We start from the raw sequence: 22,655 nt of genomic DNA on the forward strand, positions 1-22,655 counted from the left end.
CAGTGTAGTTCCACCACTGAGAACACCCAGAGCAGACGGAGGAGTCTGCAGCGTAGAGAAATAATTACACATAATGTTTTACAATAGATACATGTTTTACGTTGCTTGGTAACTTTTAACTATGGCCTAATGTAACAAGACATCAAAGACTCACTATTTCATAGCTTTATTAATGGTGCTAGATCCCCAAACTACTACAACATCCGTGCCCTAATTCTGAAAATGTTAAACCGTATGGCAATAAATTCCTGAAGGGGGTTTAAAACAGCTACATCGATGAAAGAGTTTAAGTAGTAAATCCTAACTGAGAATAAGCTTCCATTTTTGGTAACTTCCAACCTAACTATTACTATAACTATTCCTAAACAAACTGCTAGAGAGGTTTGGCTCTCTATAAACTGCTCCTTTCTGCTCAACATGGAATGAAGACATGCATTGTTGGTGTTTGGGACGATATCCAAACCACCACGGACACAGGGAACATATGCATGATGCTTCGGATTGATCTATTTGCAGCATTCAATGTGGTTGACAGTCCCACCTCCAGTTGTCATGATGGTGGTGGGTAATTCTCTGAAATGGATCCATTCATGTATCTATAAGATTCACATTTGCGCCTTTTACCAAATGCTTAGTTTGAATTAAAAATGGATGAGGAGGATTTGCTTGCAGTAAAATGCTCCAATAATAGAGGCCATCATATCTGAAATCAAGAAGAGTAGGACATGTAATATTGGTTTTCTCCACTATCCACTTTATGTGGTACATCTGTGGAGTTATCCACATAAAGGTATTTGGAGAAAAGGCTTGATTAAGCTCACCAATAACGCTTCCTGACCACAATCACGGTGAATCGCACTCATTTTCACAGACCATAGAGAGGGTTATACCTCATCCATGAAGGACACAGAAGGTAGTGTGATAGGTGCCACTGCAATTCCACAATTAGATTATTGCAACTAGAGTCTGAGTTGTCTCCCTAACAACTGTTACATAAGCCACAAAATGCTGAAGTTATTCTATAGCTAGGAGACCAAAGCTGCTAAGATCACTCAATTGGTTGGGGTTAGAGAAAGAATTATATATAAGCATGCCTGTCCTTACATTAGATTGAATGATGAGGTTTATTAATCCTTTTGTCTCATCAGTCTTTTGTGCATACATTCATGAAAAATAAACAATGGCAAATCCAATATGTCTTGCCTTTTTATAATGTGAGTTCTAAGCTACTGGTTTTGCCAATAGGTATTTGTAATATTTTCAAAGACTAGGGACATTCCAGGGCATTATTATACAGAGGGTATAAGAAATTTTAAAGTAACAATGGTCGCTTACTTGCGAAGTAGCACAAAAATTTATAGAGATACAATGAGGTCTACATTAAGTGTCCAAATGGAAATTCAAATACATTTATTACGTTAAAATAACCCATCAATACAGTGGGAAAACACTTCTAGGCTCAGACATTTCTCCATGCGACTACTATGAAAACACAATGGTCATGTCACATTTATAATTGAGTACCTATGCTTACATAAACAATTACATAATAACAATTCAAGCCATGGTACTATGGTCGATGATGTTTCAAACCCTTATATAGATGTAGTGATCATCATCAGGACATAAGCAATTATGCCAGAGACAAAAATGCCTGCGAAAAAACATCAGAGATAGTTTTGTAGGCCAGGGAGGGCATGAGCCTTTGCATATTCTAGTACACGCCCGATAGAGTCTGAATAAGGTGATAAGTCAGGGCAAGTAGCTAAACCAGGGTTGAAGCTGGATGGAGGTAGTGGGCTGATGTACAAGCGGGAAATTTATGCTGGGCTATAATATAATCCAACCGATTGGAGGCAAGATGTGAAGTTCTATTTGTAAAGCCTTGTTTAAGAAAGTAAAAGAAAAAAAAAGAAAAACCTGGAGAAAAAAAACAAACACTTAATGTATTTATTTATTTATTTGTTGAGCGCTAGGTTACACCGACGGTGTATCACCGCGCTGAAACATCGGATCTGAAGAGGTGCTACTATCATCTGCTTACCTACCAGAAAGCATAGACTCTCTGGTGTAGCCGTTATTCTGTTTGGCAAACAACCAGGTCTTTAGTTGTTTGCGGAATCTACTTTCACATGGCTTTGTTCTTAGGGCCATCGGTAGGGTGTTCCATGTCTTTGCTGCAAGGTATCTGAAGGAGTGAGCCCCCATTCTTGCTCTAAATATTCTTGGTACCGTCACCAGAGCTTTCCCCATGGATCTTAAACTCGGTCCTGGGATGTTTTGGGTTAGCAGTGGTTGAAGGTATTTCGGGCCGTTCTTTGTAAGAATACGATGGCAATGGCACAACGCCTTAAACCTGACTCTTTTCCACTGGTAGTCAGTGCAGTCCTATCACGGTTGTCTTCGTGTTAGCTCTTCTAGGTCGACTAAGCACCAATCGAGCCGTTGCGTTTTGTACCCTCTGTAGTTTGGACAGTCCTTTTTTTGTGGCGCCAAGATATAGAACATTCCCTTAATCCAATTGGGAGGTTATTACTGTTTTCCTGGCCTTAGATGGTAGAAGATCAAAGATCTTCCTCAAGATTTTCATGGCCCCATAGCATTTACCCGCTACCTTCCGAATCTGGCTGTCGAATGTCAATTCGGCATAAAACCATATTCCAAGGTTTTTTACTTCTGCTTTTGGGGTGGGTAGTTGGCTTAGTGACTCAGGCCACCACACAAATGACCATATGGTTGGTGCTTCCCACAACCATTACCTCCGTATTACTCCAGTTTAGTTTGAGGCAGTGGTTCGACATCCAGTCTACCACCTCTTCTAAACATTTGTAGAAGCGGATTGATGCCTGATCCTCGTTTTGAGACAGCAGCACAATTGGAAAGGGGCGACCAATCGGTCCCCCCGAACGTATGGCAGAGTACCACGATCCCCCCGGGAAGCCATCTTGGGCGGGAGGCGAGTCTCGGCTGGTATGCCCGAAGCGGCATAGCCGGGGCGCGCCTTTTCCCGCCCTCGAGTGGGTTGGCCTAGACACTAACGCGGCTGGCCACGCCCTTGGGGCAGGCAGGGGCGGGTTTACGCCCGCCCTGAAGACGGATAAAAGGAGAAACAAGACCAGAAGGCATCCTCTTGTTCCTGTGCTCTGAAGCTGCACCTCCTCGCTGCACGTGAGCTCGAGACGGAACGAAGAGCCAATTTTGAGCGTTGTAATCGTTCTTGTTTGTTTTCCAGATACTCTGTTCGAGAATGCCGAAGAAGGCGGGAAAGCGAATGACTACCGACCAGATGCTGCGTGTTCTCATGAAAGAGGTGACCGACCTAAAGAGGCGAATGGATAAAGACGAGGAAGGGGGGCCGAAACGTCCTTTGGTGGGAGCAGCCCCGGGAGGAAAAGGCAAGAGGCCCAGGAGGGGAACAGCTGGGGGAGATATCCCGGGTCCCAGTGTCCCGCTCGAAGCACCCACTCCCGTGCCGGAGGAAGGGAATCCGATTCCCGTTGTGGTCACCCCCGTGTCCGGGGAAGATATGCCGCCCGAGCTGGCAGCACAATTAGCAGCGTGGTTGGGTAAAGGTAGCGAGGGCGCCACGGCTGTCGACGCGCAGGTGTTGATGAAGCAACTGCGTGAAACACGGGAAGCAGCGAGGGTATCCACGCCGGCTGCGGCCGTAGAGAAGTCACAGGGGACGGTTTCAGTCACAGACACAGCGTCCAGTTCAGGTAAGCGGCCATTGCCGATTGCGAGGGAGGAGTCGGCACCCTCTCGAAGGGAGAAGTTGGGTCAGCATGTCCCTTTAGCTATTAAAGAAAAGATATGGGCAGGGGAGTATGTAAACATCTTCTCGTTGCTTACTGATCATTATGAGATGGAGCATGTTAAAGGTCAGAAGGACCTCATGCATCCGAGTGTTTGGCGCGCAAAGATGGCCGCCTTTAAGGTAAATGAAAACATTGGCAATTGGGGCAAGGCGTGGGGGGTTTTCACATCGATCTTGGGAGAACGAAGGCCCGAATTGCTACCCGAATTGCCGATTTATCAGTCACGGATCATGGGGTACTCTGTATCACACGAGGGTAATCATTGGTTCTGCTATGATAATCTTTTCAGAAAAGCAAAAGAACATGATAAAAACTTAACTTGGGATTGTTATGATTCTGTGTCCTGGTCCAAAATGAAGGATACTGGTATGTTGAAATTGCCATTGGTAGGGAGTAACGTGGGCGAATCCTCCCGTCAGTATGCGGGGACGCCCTTTCGATCAGGTACGGGTACCGACAATCACTCGAGGCCTACCGGTAATGCAGGTAAAAAGGGGGTTTGTTGGAACTTTAACAGGGGTAAATGTACTAGGCCCCAGGGGTCGTGCAAATTTAGACACGAATGTAGTGGGTGTGATCAATCATCCCATCCTGAGTCCACGTGCAGAGCCAAAACGGGTGATAACGGGGGTAGAGGAGGTGCCAAACAGGTCTAACATAGTCCGAGGGGCGCCTTTACCTACCCCGATTGATACCTTGGCAATGATTCCCTGGCTCAGTGAATACCAGGATCGTGCTTCCGCTGGGGTGGTGCGGAACGGGTTTTCATATGGTTTCCGCATCCCAGTGGGGGACTTTCAGGGTGTGGAAAAATGCAAAAATCAGATATCGGTCTTGCAGCATACGACCGTGGTACAGGAAAAGATCCGGAAGGAGGTTACTCGAGGTCGAGTCGCCGGTCCGTTTAGTGTACCCCCGGTTGCTAACTTTGTTTGTTCGCCTTTAGGAGTGGTTCCCAAGAAGGACCCGGGTGAGTTTCGGCTGATACATAATTTGTCAGCCCCACGTGGTCTTTCCGTAAACGAAGCGATAGACCCGGAAATGTGTTCGGTGCGGTACGCATCCTTCGATGAGGCCGTAGCCATTTTGAATCGCCTGGGGCCCGGTGCGCTGATGGCAAAATCTGATATCGAGTCAGCGTTCCGGTTGCTCCCGGTACATCCGGACGATCAGCGTCTCCTGGGATTCATGTTTCAGGGTCAGTATTACATGGATAGGTGTATGCCGATGGGATGCTCTATATCTTGTGCCTATTTCGAGAAATTCAGTAGTTTCCTACAATGGGTCTTCACTAAGAAGACGGGTTTCCAACATGTGATGCATTATCTCGATGATTTTTTGTTCCTGGGGGCAGACGGGGATCCGGAATGTGGGCAGGCTTTGGCTGCATTTTGTGTTTTAATGAATCAGTTTGGCGTGCCATTGGCACCAGGTAAGACGGTGGGTCCTTCGACTTGCCTCGCGTTTCTGGGGATCGAGTTAACCTCCGGAGAAGGTTGTTTCCGTTTGCCAGGTGATAAAGTGTTAAAATTCAGGGCATCCCTGCAAATGTGTATGAGTGAATCTAAGGTTAAGCTGCATCAATTACAGCAGTTAGTGGGACAGTTGAATTTTGCCCTAAGAGTTATACCAATGGCCCGCCCTTTTTCCCGTTCGATCGCTCAAGCCATGGTCGGACTGAAGGAGGGCCATCATCGCACAAGGCTCTCGGCAGAGGTCCGCCAGGACATGCGCATTTGGTTGGCATTTCTGGCGGATTTCAATGGTCGAGTCGTCTGGAACAAGCCGGCCGTGTCCTCTGAGGAGCTGGGGCTGTGGACAGATTCGGCAGGGAGCATAGGTTTTGGTGCCATTTTCGGCACTCGATGGTCTGCACAAAAATGGCCGGCATGGTGGCATGACAGTGGATTGACAAGTAACATTGCTTTCCTGGAACTTTTCCCCATTTTGGTGGCCCTGAGAACGTGGCCCGAAGGGTTCAGAGATCACTCTGTGGTATTTTGGTCTGACAATATGACCGTGGTTGAGTGTATCAATATCCAGGCAGCACGATGCAAATGGATTTTGAGACTGCTCAAGGAAATCGTATTACTGTGTATGCAATTGAATGTGCTATTCAAAGCAAGACATGTCCCGGGGGTAATGAACCAGGCGGCTGATGCCCTTTCTCGTTTTCGTATGCAGGCCTTCTGGGGTTTTCTTCCCACAGCGGACCCGGAGCCAGCATCCTTTCCCGAAGCTCTCTGGTCTCTCGGTGCCCCGAACTTCGTAACCTCGTGGGAGAGAGTTTAGCACCCAGGACGAGGAAGGCATATGAAGGGGCGTTCCGGTCCTATTTAGCCTTTTTGGGGACTGCTAGTGAGGAGCTTTGGGGCCAGGAGGAATGGATAGTGAACTTTCTGATGTCTTTACATCTGGCAGGGAAATCGGTGGCCACGGCCCAGAGGCATCGGGCTGCCATTTCCTTTGTTGCTAGGGCTCATGGGATCCAGGACCCGACAGCGTCTTTCGTTGTGCAAAAAGCGCTACGTGGGTGGCAACGCCTTGAGGGTCGCAGAGTAGACGAGAGGCGCCCGATAGGTTTGGATAGGTTGGCCCAGTTATTATCCAGACTCCCTACAACATGTTCATCTCACTTTGAGACAGTGTTATTCCGAGCCGCTTTTACGCTGGCATTTCATGGGGCTATGCGGGTAAGCGAATTAGTGGCGAGGAACAAGCAGGATGTTACGGGAGGGCTGTGCGCAGAGCACGTTCAAATCAGAGGGGAGACAATGACTGTCTCGTTTGTAAGGCCCAAGACCGATCAGAGCGGGATGGGCGACTGCATAATTATACGCAGGATTCCCGGGTCGTCCATGTGCCCAGTGAAGTGTTTAGAGGATTATTTAACACGAAGGGTGGCATCATGGGGGGGGACCTTGTTGAGACACGCGGACGCCACCCCACTGACAAGGTTTCAGTTTCAGCGGGTGCTTGCGATGTCGATTACAGCTGCGGGCTTGAACCCGGGCGAGTTTGGGGCCCATTCCTTTCGGATAGGGGCTGCTACAGAGGCTACAGCCAGGGGTCTGAATGTAGAACAAGTTAAACGTGTGGGGCGTTGGTCCTCCAATTGTTATAAAAGGTATGTGCGTTTGCACATGTTGTGAAGCTGTAATGATGTACTCACGCTTCTTGTTTTGTTTGGTTTTCAGTTACGCAAGCCTACGAGGCGGGGCGGACTATGCAGTCGACCCAACACCGGGACAGCGGTCAGACATCACCGGCTGTGAAAAAGGAGGTGTGGGTCGTGGGCCACTCATACGTGAGGCGTGCCGCGGACGTATTCAGGGCAGGTGACATGGTGCACGTGGCTGGGGAATACGGGTACAGTGTGTCCTTCTACGGAAAGGGCGGTCTCTGTATTGACCAGTTTCAATCATTTTTCGAGGGTTTGCTAGGGCGGACGAGGTCACCGCCGTCTGTAGTCATAGTACATCTTGGGGGCAATGATTTGGTCACCACTGGTAGACGACTTCTCCTGGAGGCGATGCTTTCCACTGTAAGTTGGTTAGCGAGGAGAGTTCCAGGGTGCACAATTGCGTGGTCCCATATGATCCCACGAAAAGTGTGGCGGGGGGCTTTTTCTGTTTCTGCTTTAAATCACTCTGTGAGAAAAATTAATAACAAAGTGAGTAGGTTGTTCCGGTCCAATGCACTGCATTCTATTTCGCATGGGTGTATTAACGATGACAGTATGTATTTGGGGGACGGTGTTCATTTGTCTCGGGTGGGGATAGAGTTACTCATAGGAGACTTCATAGCTTGGCTAAAGACGTTAAAACATGACCTTTAGATAGGAGTGTGGTGGGGGGTCCGGATAGCCGGTCAACTATCCGGACCTGTGGCGGTAAGGTCATGATCGGTGAGCACTAATTGGAAGATCCCTATGAGTGGGCGTTACCCATTACGGATGGGGGCGCTCGGGGGAGGTGGCCATTGGCCCCTCAACGGGGAGGCGGTCCCTTCTAAGGATGGGTCGCCGAAAGGAAAGGGAAGGCGGTCAAGGCCCCTTCATGGGTAGGAGGGGTTACAGCCCCCTCCTGGTGAATTTCCCGGGGCCAGGACGTCTGCGACGGCAGATGTGGTAAGTTGTGTGGGGTGTGGGGGGGGGTCTACGCTACCTTCTAGATACCTCACACAAGCCTCGTACGACCTTTAAGTGGCGTCGAGTTTTATTGGGGCCCCCGTCAAGTCAAGGGAAATTGGTAGTTGCACTTGAGGTATGCCTCCGTGCCGCCCCTCACAAGGGAGGGGGATATGTCTGGGTTAGGGATCTTGACACCGGTTACGACCTTGCCGTTGGCCCTTAAACGTTAGGATGTACAATTTCAAAATTTCAAGTAAATGTTTTGTAGGATGTTAGTTCGGCTAGGAGAACCTTTGTATTAGAGGATATGTTAAGGTTAGCCAAACATCGCAATGTGGTAATGAAATTGTACATAATATGAAACTGTTGATTTAATGTTTTCATTTTGTTTCATATTTTAATAAATACGGCCGGGAGGGTCACTCCCTCCCGTCTTCCAAAAACTTCAGAACTGTTTCCGGTTTCCCATCCTTGGGGATTGTGTTGAGAGGGGGTGGCGGGTATCTCAGCCATATGGAAAGGGGCGACCAATCGGTCCCCCCGAACGTATGGCAGAGTACCACGATCCCCCCGGGAAGCCATCTTGGGCGGGAGGCGAGTCTCGGCTGGTATGCCCGAAGCGGCGTAGCCGGGGCGCGCCTTTTCCCGCCCTCGAGTGGGTTGGCCTAGACACTAACGCGGCTGGCCACGCCCTTGGGGCAGGCAGGGGCGGGTTTACGCCCGCCCTGAAGACGGATAAAAAGGAGAAACAAGACCAGAAGGCATCCTCTTGTTCCTGTGCTCTGAAGCTGCACCTCCTCGCTGCACGTGAGCTCGAGACGGAACGAAGAGCCAATTTTGACCCACCCACCAGCCCCTGAAGACAGCGAGTGGTTTTAATAAAGTTTGATGGATAACTCTTATTTTCGTTTACAGGTTGTGGTATTATCGTGAAGATTTTGAGTATGCAATAAAGAATGGTCGATTTGTGTTATGTTTTGCAAATAAAGTAATTCTGCTTTAGTGTTCATCAGTACGCATGCTTTGAATAAAGTTGTTGTTGCTACTGTTGGTTATATGTAGTCATTTAGTATTTAGTTAGCATTGTCGTATTTATTTTGGTCGGGCGGTAAGGTCATGATCGGTGAGCACTAATTGGAAGATCCCTATGAGTGGGCGTTACCCATTACGGATGGGGGCGCTCGGGGGAGGTGGCCATTGGCCCCTCAACGGGGAGGCGGTCCCTTCTAAGGATGGGTCGCCGAAAGGAAAGGGAAGGCGGTCAAGGCCCCTTCATGGGTAGGAGGGGTTACAGCCCCCTCCTGGTGAATTTCCCGGGGCCAGGACGTCTGCGACGGCAGATGTGGTAAGTTGTGTGGGGTGTGGGGGGGGGGTCTACGCTACCTTCTAGATACCTCACACGAGCCTCGTACGACCTTTAAGTGGCGTCGAGTTTTATTGGGGCCCCCGTCAAGTCAAGGGAAATTGGTAGTTGCACTTGAGGTATGCCTCCGTGCCGCCCCTCACAAGGGAGGGGGATATGTCTGGGTTAGGGATCTTGACACCGGTTACGACCTTGCCGTTGGCCCTTAAACGTTAGGATGTACAATTTCAAAATTTCAAGTAAATGTTTTGTAGGATGTTAGTTCGGCTAGGAGAACCTTTGTATTAGAGGATATGTTAAGGTTAGCCAAACATCGCAATGTGGTAATGAAATTGTACATAATATGAAACTGTTGATTTAATGTTTTCATTTTGTTTCATATTTTAATAAATACGGCCGGGAGGGTCACTCCCTCCCGTCTTCCAAAAACTTCAGAACTGTTTCCGGTTTCCCATCCTTGGGGATTGTGTTGAGAGGGGGTGGCGGGTATCTCAGCCATATAGCTGTGTGTCATCCGCGTAGAAAATGATTGATACATTATGTTGCTCCACTCATTCAGCCAGTGGTCCCACATAAAGATTGAATAGAGTGAGACTCAAAATTAAACCCCGTGGGACCCCCTGGGACAAGGGAATACTCTACGATAGGTGTGTCTGTTGTGCCACTTGAAAGCTCCGTCCGGAAAGAAACAATGTCATCCATCTCAGAACGCTTTGCCTGATGCCACAAGCTTCGAGTCTTTGGAGGAGTAGCTCGTGTGATACGGTATCTTGAAACTGACATGGAATTCAATATTTTCAATATTTAGAAGTAGCATGGCTTATTTTTAAAATTGCACTCGGGAAATGTTTTTTTTAAAAGGCTGTTGCACGTACACAGAGGACAAGTTGCAGGTACTTAAAACAGCATAACCACTGATCAAGGTATTTTCTGAATTTAAAGTAAAATGCTTGCTGTTAGACATTAACATCTTTTGTGTTGTGTGCCTCAAGAATTTTACCATGACTCTCTTCGTTGGCTATAGAAATCAGCACACTTTACCCATGCTAACCAGAGGTAAGGTGCCTGTGACCCCCATTGAACATGATTGAACAGGATTGGCATACCCCTAATTGGCATGTTTAACTTGCATACAAGTCCCTAATTTTTGGCACAAAAAGTATGTCCATTACCTGTAAATTAAATGTCACTAGTGGACTGCAGAACCTGTTGTGCCATCCACTACAGTGACAGAGTAAACCTGACCACATGTCTGCCTCTGTAGTCTGGCAGTGCAATTTTAAAATGCAAATCGACCTTTGGAAATAAACATTTATGACAGGCCTAAATAAGTCACCCCTAGGTAGGCACTATTGCCCATAAGGCAGTGTGCATGGTATTTAAAAGTATAGCATGTAAAAGATTAATGGTACACATATCCTTACAGCGAAAAGGCCCCAAAAGCTATACTGTATCTTGGAAATGGACTAGCTGGAAAAAGAATTTTAAAAGTATTTGTATAGTGATTAAATCCAATTCAATAATGAAGCCAAGTTTTTAATAAATATTTAAAAAAATAGTTTTGGAAAGTTACTTTTTCCCTGCCAAAAATCTTTGGAGGGCAATTTGCATTTGTTATCCCACTGCTGCCAGCCAGTAATTAGCATCTGAATAGGTGTGAACTGGTGTCAAATGCCTCCCAGAGAAAACAATAGCCTGACCTGAATGGGCAGATATGAACTCTCTTTGCCTAATAGCATATCCAGGTCGGGCTGCATTTCTTTTGAAGTTTAATTGTAAAATCCCACTTAAATTTCAGGTTTTACAATTGACATTTGGTGAGCACTTAAGAGGCCTCCACTGTGATAGGCAACTGTTAACTGACACTTGAGGAGGGCCCTTCTTTTGTCCCCCCAGCCAAAGAGGCTCCAATCACAGTAGTCCTCATTTTGATATTACAGTATCAAACTCTGCTTGACAGGCCTGCTATATTTGCATCCAATACTTGGGATGCACTTCAAAGGATGCCAACATAATTACTGTGTATCCACTGTTTGGCTGCTGACAACTCAGCATTTGTTTCACCAGACTTCAGTTACAGAACCTGCCTCAAGTTAGATTTTAGTGTTAGATGTGGGAAACACTAGATTTAACATAGTATACTGCCATCACACACCTCCAGCCCTTAGAGCCCAAGTTTAGTGTGGACGAAGACTTTCGCCATTTTGAAAATGCCCAAATTGGGTTGGGTCCATCCCAAAAACATTTACCCCATTCGTTAGGGCATCCCGAGGTCACTCCCACCCATAAGCTCAGGCCACAGATAAATGTTACATCTCCAGGCACCCATTTCAGAACACTCATGGACCTGAGGAAGATCAGAAGTGGACTGGACCTGCCAACCCCAGAGAAAAGCCTAGGAGACCTGAACCCAGGGCAATGAAATAGACTCCAAGAGCCATAAGGCTGAACTCCTGTTAAAGTTATTGCCCTGGGGCTTTGGAAGTGTACTCCTTAGGTGGATATTTCAACAGGACAAACGTGGTTAGTGTATCAGTCCGGCGCTCTTTCGCGGTTAGTGTTAAATTGTGCCTAGGTAATGTTCTACTGCCACCATTTACTATCGCTAGGACTTTGTGCTTCTCGGCCTATTTCGCCTTAAAACTTTAGGAACTCATGTCTCCAGTTCCACTTGTTGAACTTTTGCCATTTTGGTGTCATTTTATTTATAAGATTGTCCTGCATTTTTCTAGTTTATTCTGGGATCTTAAATGTTTTGCATTTCAACTTTATACCTGTTTTAATACTGCATATATATTTTACACGTTTTTTCTCATTGTCACTCCTGACTGCTCTGTGCCGCTGAGCTGAGGTTAATTTAGTGACTTTATGAGCTCATGCACTGACAAGTGTTGTGGTTATTATTTGAGGTGGGTATTCATCCTCACGAAAACTTTGCTCAATGAATCATACTCGCCTAGCCTAGAGACCTTCCAGTCCCTCCAGATTACAACATTATTAGACATGACCGACCTCTCAAAAAGGGGAGAGGATTAGCCTGCATACATGGATCCGATATCACCATCTCGAAATTTCACACCGATCCCCTGGACTCTTGTGAATACCTTGAGATCTCTGTCAAATCGCCAGATAACCATTCCCACAAACTTCATATCCTCTACCATCCCCCAGGTATGATCGCAGTATTCTCAGACCAATTTATGGAAATCATCACTGCACACTCGACCCCTCATTCCAACGAGATATTCCTTGGCGACTTCAATCTCCATTGGGATAACCCACTAGACAAACAGGTTAACGTCCTCAAAACCTTCCAAAAGACCATTCCTTGATCCAAACTATCTCAAAGCCCACTCACTCTACGGATGCTACTCTCGACTGGCTCATCTACAAAACAAAATACTATTGAATCTATCGCGATCACCCCTTGTGACTGGTCAGACCATCACATTATCACCTTCCAAATTCCCTCTGCCACAAGAGAACTCTGCCGCAGCAAAACAAGCCTAAACAATGGATAAGAGACACGAAAAACCTTGACTGGAACAACCTAGCCTCCAACTGTGAGAAAGTTCTCATCCCCCCAACAACATGTCAGACGTCAATGACCTCACCACTCATTACAACTCCACGATGACCAAGGTCTTTGACCAAGCTGCTCCAGCAAAACTCAAAAGAATTCTGGACAAAGATAAAAATCCATGGTTCAACGGAGCACTGCATGAAGAAAGACGCCAACTTAGATCTTCGGAACGGAAATGGAGACAACATCCCTCCCCGCTCCATCTTAAACTACTTCGGAAAGCTAGAAACTCCGATAACAAAAGTATTCTATAATCTAAAAAAGACTTCTTTAGATTAGAACTTGACAATGCCAAGAATGGACCAAAGTAACTATTTGAAATTCTTAAACAACAATCTAACAAATTGGCCAAATCCTCAGTCTTGACCTCAAAATCTCAGCTTAGTAGTGAAGAATTCTCCTGATTCTTCACAGTAAAAACGTACTCCCTAAAACTTGAGCTTAACACGGCTGCAACTAACTCAGCCACCACAAAGATCGATCTAACTGAAATCGCTGAACAACCTGAGTTACCTTTGCCCAAAAATAACTCTCACTGGTCCATATTCAAACTTTACGATCTCAATGGCATCACCAAAACTTTAGCAACCATCAAACTCAAAAACCACTTCAACGACCCAGTCCCCTCAAATTGACTTCCCCACATCTATCAAGTCATCTCTCCTCTCTTGACCAAAATCATCAACGCCTCGATAGCACAAGGTCACATCTCTGACTGCCTAAAAACGGGCCAAGTCACTCCTATACTAAGGAAACCGACAGCTAACACCTCCGACCCCAATAACTTCCGACCCATAACCAACATTCCCATGCTAGCCAAGGTCCAGGAAAAATGTGTTCAGCAACAACTGAACCAACACATCATGGACTTCAATCTTCTGAACATCCACCAATCGGGTTCCAGACCTGGCCATACCACAGGAACAGCCATTCTGCATATAGTTGACAACTTCCTCCTAGCTCTTGACCGCAACGAAACGGCCTACTTATCCTGCTCGACCCGTCCTGAGCCTTCTGCGCAGTAAATCACAACAAAATTCTAAGAAGACTGGAAATTAGGATAGGTTTATCTGGCACAGTCCTTCAATGGTTCAAATCCTTTCTCGAAAACAGAACGCAATCATTCATGGTGAACAAAAATCTTTCTCCTCCTCTCCGAACCTTCTAGGAGTACCACAAGGCTCCACCCTATATCTCACCCTGTTCAACCTATATGTCAAACTACTAACCGAACTACTACAGGAGGCGAACACCGCCTACCACATGTACGCGGACGACACAACTTTACATCAAGATCTCCTCCATTGAAGACAAAGACAATGAATCTAGCACTCGAAAAGACCGTCCACTGGTTAACGGCAAACATCCTCAAGCTAAACTCGCAAAAAACAGAATTTCTTCTAATCTCTCCCCCCCCCACCCCCACCCCCCTAATAACTCCCTGGAGACAAAGGAATGGACCAAGTTGATCACTGCTCTGAATTGCACGCCAACTCTGGTGGACTCCACCAAATCACTTGGAATTACACTAGATAAAAACCTGAACAGGCAAACACACATCAACCTATTAGCTAAAAACGCACACTTTCACCTCAGCTATCTTAGAAAAATGAAACCTTCATCGAGAACCCAGACCTCAAAACTGCAGGTCAGTCCTTAGTCATCTCAAGGCTGGAGTACGGATGCACCACCCTCTCTGGGGTGCCCAAAATCTCAACTGCCCCTTTACGAGCCTGTCTCAACGCCGCAGCAAGCCTCCAAGCAGGATCTAGGCAATTTGACCATATATCGCCACACCTGAAAGCACTCACTTGGCTATCTTATGAAGCTCGAATCCACCTAAAATGGCATGCATCACTTACAAAGCGCTACACCACAATACCCCCCAGTACCTATCCCAAAAAAGTACCTTATCTGGAGGAATAAGAAATTCAAGAAGCGCCGATAATCTACTCCACGCAGTTCTGCAAGAAAAAAAACTCTGAAAGAGAATTGTACGGAGCACCACCAAGAATAATGGAACTCGCTTCCTCCATACATCAGAAAAATCTCCTCCACCCCACTGTTCAAAAGGGAAGCAAAATCATTCCTGATGTGCAAATTCCTCCTGTAAACTCTCCCTTGTACCATTCCAGTTCTACATCCTCAAACTTGCCTCCTCTCTCCCTTTAAGGACACCTTCGCCTATATGGCCTGTTCCTATTGCTCAGAACAATTCTCACGCCTACGACCCTCCGAACTTTATCAAAACTTGTTGATTCTTTGTATGCTATACTTTGCTGACTGTTTTATTCGTTCTGTGCTCTCATTGTAAACCTCTTGGATACCCTACCCTGGGTCAGGTCTGCACTATAGAAAACTTTAAAAATAAAATAAATAAAAAATGAAAACCCCAATATCTTACACTTGCCATGTATTTTCCATACAACTTGGAATTGCAACAAATCTGCTGCAATTTGATGCGTTGTAACAGCCCAGATAGCAGATTAATTATTTGCCAAGAGAGAGGGGACATCTCCTCTCCAGTCACTCAAAGTTAACCTTCTTCCTTAAATGCTGCCTACGTAAGTGCAGCAGACTGTCCCTTCCCTAGAACCATAAATGCCTTTTTGTGTGCCGAAGCCTAGGCACATGCAACACAGGGAAGACTGGAGATATAAGAAAACCAACCCAATAAAAGTTGCTCTTTATTTAAACCTAACAAACACATTCTTGCTGCTGTGCTTTTATAGATGGCATAGGATGGGTGAAGAGCAGCACCAAGAGCACATAGGGGCAGGGATGTGAGGGGATTGCTGGATTTGGAAAGAGAACAAGAAAACAAATGCACTCCCACATAGTATGGTAAAAGAAATGAGTAGTTCCCTCATGTGAGCAATGGAAGGATACAAGTTAACCCTATCAAAACAATGGTAAAAAAGCTATGCTTCGGATGGGGATTCGGAGGGCAAAAGAAGAGAAAGGAAAGCATTTGAAAACGAAGCCCTATCCAAGTATTGGAATTGTACTTAATAGGTCTTCAACAGCATGCAGTAGGTGAACCTAAAAGAAGGGTATGAAAGTAATGGCCAACACAGAAAAAATCATTTGAACAGCAATTACAAAAGGACAAAATTAGAATTTACAGGAATCAGACTACAATTAAATGGAGTCAATTTTGCACCTGGATAGGGATTCCATAAAAGAAAGACAGACCATCTAATTGTCTGTCTTGTTCACTGTGAGGTGAAGTGTGCTTGATAAAGTATCCAAAGTCACACAAGCAAGCATTTCGGTTATATGTTGCTGAGTGGCTTGTGCTCCTTCTTAGGAAACTAGATAAATTACTGCTTTCATGCCCAGTCACAAATCATTCTGTGGAAAGGTCCCAGTCTGCTACCGTTGTCATGCTGGTGGTTTTTAAGTCATCTGCCCAGAGGTATGTGTGGCCCCTTTCGTTATGAACCATAACAAAATATTGCTCCTGTGAACCTCCTGATGTTCCCTTTTTATCAGTGTAGGACATATCTGTAATTATAAGATTCCTATCATCATTCACCATGGACCTAATTTTCTTTAATCAGAGACTTGACAACCTCACTTTCCTTTCTCTCAGAACAAATCATCCTATGAGAATGTCTTACGCCTGAACTATTAGATTTCCCTGTATTAGGCTGATCCATTTGTGTTGGTTTTTTGCTTTTAGGTATTGCTGGGTAGAAAGAGACAGGACCACTAAGTGGTCCCAAAAACTGGGGCAATTACACTTTTCCTTAGCAGGCATTTCCATCATTCCAGTTAGGTTTTTGTGCTGATTAGGACTGCATGTTTGGTTTGACACTGAGGATGTTAATCGGGTGAGCCTTTTTCGGGATGCCGTTGCCTTCATTACTCGGTTTCTGGAACCCGTGGAACAACCTTTCTAATTTTGCCATCAAATCTATGCTATTCCTCAACCAGGCGGGTTATCTCCATCTTCTGTGATTTTCCAAGCAACAATAGGTGATTACATAACATCAGAACCATGTGATGTCGAGGTTACCAAGACGTTTAAGACTTTACCTACATGTTGGCCAATGTGGAAAAAGTCCACTGCACCTTTTCTTGATCTCCAATCCAATGAAGGCAATTCTGACTTCCTTCCCTGACTGTGGACAATGTTTGGATACCTTTTTCTAACTACAGTGCTATTGCATTGTCTGATGTTCACACCATAAATACCCTTGGTTTTTTAAGAGGAAATTTAACCATAAAGTTGAAAAATGTGAAGTATGTTGAAATTTAGCATTCCTTCACACTAGAAAAGGGTTTCTGGAATTAGGATCAACTGGTTTATAGCGTACTTGACACATTCACTATAGATTACATTCAACTCCTGGTATCCAGAGCCTTAAAACAATTAAATTAGGAAAACAATCATCGAATGAATGGTTCAGTAATTTGGGGACCAGGAGAACAATACCAATACTTGAGCAAAGGAGAGGCAAATTCAGCACACATTGTTCCCCACTGTCCACCTCCACAGAGAAGAAAAGCGTATATGGTGCAGTGCAGACAAGAAGAAGGTAGAACACCACATAAAAACCATTCTATCTTACCTCATCATGACAACTTGTTGTTTAAATTAAGAAAAAAAGAAAAAACATACTGCATGCTTTCCATGCGCTATCTTAGAGCATGGAAAGCTACCTGACCCTTTATACTCCTACTCTAGCAAATTAGTCCCAACCTCTAAAAATAAGTGCTCCCACGTCTCCGTCAGTCGTAGCACGCCCCGTCCCGCAGCGGGGCGGGAAAAACCCGATGATGAAGCATGCCACCAAGGGGCCTTTTGTTGTTGGGTGAAGGTTATTTTAAGAAATGTAATCTTTTCCCTTAGTGATCATTAACGTATCTGGAATACGTTTCTCAAGTAGACTTCTTTTGATTAAATATACATTTCATTAAACAAGAGGGTACTTCACCTCTTCCTTTCGCATTTAACCATCTTCCCTCCCTCAGAGGTTAGGGTTTTTGCTACTACTGTTCCATAAAGTAGGGAGTAGTTAGGGTTTAGGTTTAGCTGCACATTGCTCAAAGTTCTCTTGGATTTATTAGGTAACTCAGTTTGAAGTCTTTGAGGCGGTTTTTAAGTTCAGAAGGTATCTGAGAGTGTGGAAGTTTTACTTGCATGCTTTGAAGCCTTTCTTGACCCCAGATGCAGCTAGGCACTGCAGTTAGCTGTGAGTGCAACTGGTATGCAAATCTGTGTGTCTAGTCTTCACTGTGCCAAAGCACTCAAGCTGTAGCTCACTGATGAAACCTACGTAAGTTGAAACCGTTTGTTTCAATCTGGAAGCTGCTTGTTTCCTTCTGGAAGAGATCTGGTCTGGCAGTTCACGCTGTTATTATTGAACAGAGTCAAGACTGCTTTGCATATGAGCAACCTCTTAGTGGGGTGGCATAGTGGCCCAGAAATTAAAGATTGAGGTGCTCTGGGGAATTGCCGGTGGTGAAGATCACTTCCAGCATTCAATCCATCACTTTGTTATTGTTTCAGTAGACACCCTAAGTGCAAGGAGTATGCCCAGACGTGGGTGCTGTGCTCACTGTTCTAAAGGACTCAAGCTATACCTCACTGACGAGACTGAAGTAGGTCCTTCTGGTGGGGAGCAGCTCTGGCGCAGTTCCTACTGAAGCATAGTCATGGCTGATCTGCGTCTCGGTCTACAGTAGCATAGTAGGTGAAAAACGATTTCCAGGGAGGGGGCCCTGAATGATTTCCAGTGGCCAAGATTAATTCAGGCATTCCATTCATCAGTTTGTTTTTGTTGCTGCAGTAAGTTGTATGCACTTGCCGGCTGTCTAGGCTGTATTCCTGGCATGGAGGTGTTCCCACTCACACAGCACATACTTATCCGGGCCTTGTTCACCAAAGTGGCAGCTAAGCGCAGGACAATTTTCATGGCCTTGACTTAGGCAGGCTTACGCGGTGGCACCAGTTCTTGACAACAGCAGCACTCCAGGGTCAATTTTGAACTTCCCTATTTAGGGCCCAATTATGATGTTGGACGGAAAGCCTCCTCCCAACAGTCAGAATCTCCTAGACCTTGTCAGAACCCTTTCGACCGACTCAGTAGGTTTACAATCCGACCAACCGATTACGATGTTCGCGGTCGGTTCATAAACCGCAGTCTTTTCGAATCGGTTCTGACCGGCTGTCAGAAAATGTGTGTCGGTCAGACCCGCATCGTACAGCTCTACGGACTGCGTTTCCGATCAAGGGATAACGATGCCAGGTCCAACAGCCTTTCCGAATCGTCCTGTCCAACACGAATAGACTGTTGGAAAGTGACTTTTGGGGACCCTAGCTGGGGCACTTTGTCACGCCGAGTGGGATGGGTATGCCCAGACGTGGGCCTTGTGCTCTCCATGCCACTGGAGTCAAGCTGTCTGGGCTGAAAGCCAGAAACTGGTACTAGGATGCTTGTTTTCTGGCAGTTCGGGCTGGACTGTTCCTATTGGGCGCAGGGTCAAGACTGATTTGCATATGGCTGGGTCCAAACTGGAATGGCATAGTGAGCAAAAAAACGATGGTTTTAGGCCCAGATTTCTGTACTGTGGTGAATGTATGACATTGTACTGCATTCTGTCCATCAATTGTTCTTTTCGCACTTGTCACCCCGAGTAGTACGGGTATGCCCAGATGTGGGTCCCGTGCTCTCCATGCCACTGGAGTCAAGCTATCCAAGCTGATGAGGGCTGAAAGCCCGAAATCGGTCCTAGGATGCTTGTTTCCAGTCCAGGGAGGACCTGGCCTGGCAGTTCTGGCTGGACTGTTCCCATTGGGTGTAGGGCCAAGACTGATTTGCATATGGCTGGGTCCAAACTGGAATGGCATGGTGAGCAAAAAGCAAAAAAATTATGGATTTAGGCCCAGATCTCTGTACTGGGGTGAATGTATGACATTGCTCTGCATTCTGTCCATCAATTGTTCTTTTTGCACCCTTCATCCTGCGGCCTCCGAGTGGGGGCCAAGTGGGTAACTAAGGGACACCCCTGTAAAACCCTGCACTGTATGACAGGCACCATGGGGTCCCTGCGACAGGGTGCAGAGTTTTCCACACCCTTTCCCCATAGGAGCCTGTGTTGTTGGGCGAAACACAAGCTTACATAGAAGTCAATGGGAATCAATTGAACAGTGTTCGTTCGCATCGTAATCGGTCGGGAGAAACCGCTGACAGAGAGTCAGTCAGGCCAGATTCTGCGTCGGTGCCAGGAGGAGGAAACTCCGACCGACATAGTAATGAGGCCCTTAGTGGTGCTTCATTTCTTTGGTTGGTTGCAGCAAAAGCAACAGTGACTTTGGCCTGGGGCAGGCTGCTGGGTAATTTCAATGACCAGTGGACTGGACTGAGGCTTAATGGGTAGGAGGATAGTTTGTGAACAAACCTTGAACATAACTCTTTGAACCATGTGAATTTGAATGATCAACTATACATTTTTGAGATTATCTTTAAACATGTGAACTGCAGCAACTGTTCATGTTACCAGTGATGCTTTAGTGCACTGTTGTTGGTTACGTTGTTATACCAATCCCCCACCTCGCAGTGCTCAAATTTCAAAATCTCACACTTTTTTGGAACAGAGATACGATGTGCGCTACTGAAATTCATGCTTATGGTTGACTGTTACACAAAAAAAGATTGATTAAAAAGGAAGAACGACTTACCCCAGATCTGTGAGTGATGCCTTGTCCCGGCCCCGCCGGTAGCACAAGTAGAGCTGTGGCCCCATGAGACTCCCATTATTGAGGTCTGCGGAAAGCCCAGTGGGAGTAAGGTCTATGCACTCATACCCCTGGGGGACCTCTTCCCCAAGAGATTTAATGATGACAGTCACATCTGTGATTGGCTCCTTGGGTTTTGCTATTTTGTGGCACGCATCGTTAAAGTGGATCTCCTCCTCTAGAGGTTTGGACACATCCGTCAGCCCTGCCACCACAAAGTAGTCAGCAACACGCGGTCCCTTGTCTTCCATCATCTTCCATCACAGAAGGGCAGACCTGTGGATGAACAGAAAGTTATTGGCATGGACACGCAATCAAGCAAAAGCAAAGATGACAAAAACGTCAGCATTATCAAATGCCTGAACTTCCAAAGACCTACCATTGGCATGGAAAAAGGAAGCTACTTGCTCGGAAAGAGTGCAAAGCTCATTACCAGAATTACTCAGTCAGTGTTCTCATGATTTGCTAGAGTGCTCCCCGTTTGCTTTCTCGTTGGGTTTCACTGCTGTTGGTGCTGGCACCAATCCCAGAGCTGGGCTCTCTGGGCTGCTGGCCAGGTCACGTGGCTCTTCATCTTTGAAGTCAAGCAATCGCCACATCACACTGTCAGGGACTTCACCCAGAAGGGACTTTGGTACCACTAAGTGCTGCCCAACACTACTGCGGGGTCGCCAGTGTTTGATCTCGGAGCTTCAGCTGCAAACATTTGCACAGGCATGACACAATGTTTACGAACATCGTTGAAACATAGGGCGACTACCACTTCGAAATTATAGGGAGCTTGCAAGAATGTAGGTTTCAGCAAAGCATGGACGAAGTAGGCTTATGTTTAAAAACATAATTGTTTGCCATTTGGATACACACAACCCAGGCATCCCCATCTTTATTAAACATGCCATATTACATAGTTATGGTTCCTCCATGGTCCGATTTTTAACGTGTGAGACCCTTTGTTAGTAGCACACTATGAGCTCAAAAATGTTTACTTTATTATTTGTTACAGCTTTATTTACAACGCTTATGTAATATGTTCTTGATAACTTACTTAGTTACTGCTAGTAATTTTGGGGGGTTTTCTTGTATTTTGGGGACACTGGTTAAAGTGGATTTCTTCCGAGTCTAAAGGTCAGATCTTGCAATAAAAGGGAAGCACGGTTTTGCCAATACACCTCTTGCCTGCTTGGCAGCGCTCATTGAAAGGTAGGAATAACAGATGATTCTGCCAAAGCGCCAGTAAAACAGCTCAGCGAGTCATTCCCTCATGATATCTCTGTGCAGCCGGGTGAATCCCAGCATGGTGGACTCGGATTCCCTCATTCAGGGGTCAATACAATTACCACCATTATTGGAAATACTTAAATGATATATAGTGCTAGTTGCGTTTTCAAGCACAATATAAAATACCAGTTATTGTCCTAGTCCTGACCAGTGCACAGATGGCTGGTATATTGCAGGGTGCTCAGGGAGACTTAAAGTTTTTCGGTGACTACCCCTGATAAAAGGGGCAGAGTTCACTCCCTGCTGTCGTCAGCTCCGACTATTGCCCCTCCGCAGAGCCGGTAGCACCTCCATACCCCCAATACTGCACCATAGGAATCCACACACAGCTCAGCAACGGCACGTCAATGCTTTGGGCAGCACCCTGGCTCTTCCATTACTGACCCACACTCCGTCTTTCTAAAGCAACTCGATAGAGACCAGTGGAACTCCCTGCGGTGCCAGCACTATGGTACCTTTTTTTTGTTTTTTTGCAGTTTTATATAGCGCTAATTCGACCCGAAGGTATTGGAGAGCTTTACATGAGCACATGCACTTTGATAGGCATGGGGAGATTACGTGATTTTCCCACAATCACAGGATGTTGAGCCAACGCTCAGACTCGGACCTGATTCCCTAACATCAAGGTCGGCAGCTCTGGCCGATTCGCCACACCCCCTCAAGCCTGCAGCTCTGGTCGTGCCTCTGAACACTAACTGCATCCTTCCACTTTTCTTCCAGTTCCGGAACGTCAA

General features: G+C 46.1%; 1 protein-coding gene across 3 annotated transcripts in view; it reads right to left on the bottom strand.

Annotated features, from left to right (window-relative positions):
* The window catches only part of DENND4A (DENN domain containing 4A), a 598,128-nt gene that overhangs the window by 310,967 nt on the left and 264,506 nt on the right, over positions 1-22,655 (bottom strand). For all 3 annotated transcript variants that reach the window (XM_086957985.1, XM_086957984.1, XM_086957983.1), the window contains exon 4: positions 20,587-20,919. In XM_086957985.1, coding sequence (XP_086814111.1) covers positions 20,587-20,897 — 311 coding nt within the window. In that variant the 5' untranslated portion in view covers positions 20,898-20,919. The remainder of the gene's footprint in view (positions 1-20,586; positions 20,920-22,655) is intronic.

Source organism: Lissotriton vulgaris, chromosome 2_1, assembly GCF_964263255.1.
Source record: "Lissotriton vulgaris chromosome 2_1, aLisVul1.2, whole genome shotgun sequence".
Taxonomy (NCBI): domain Eukaryota; kingdom Metazoa; phylum Chordata; class Amphibia; order Caudata; family Salamandridae; genus Lissotriton; species Lissotriton vulgaris.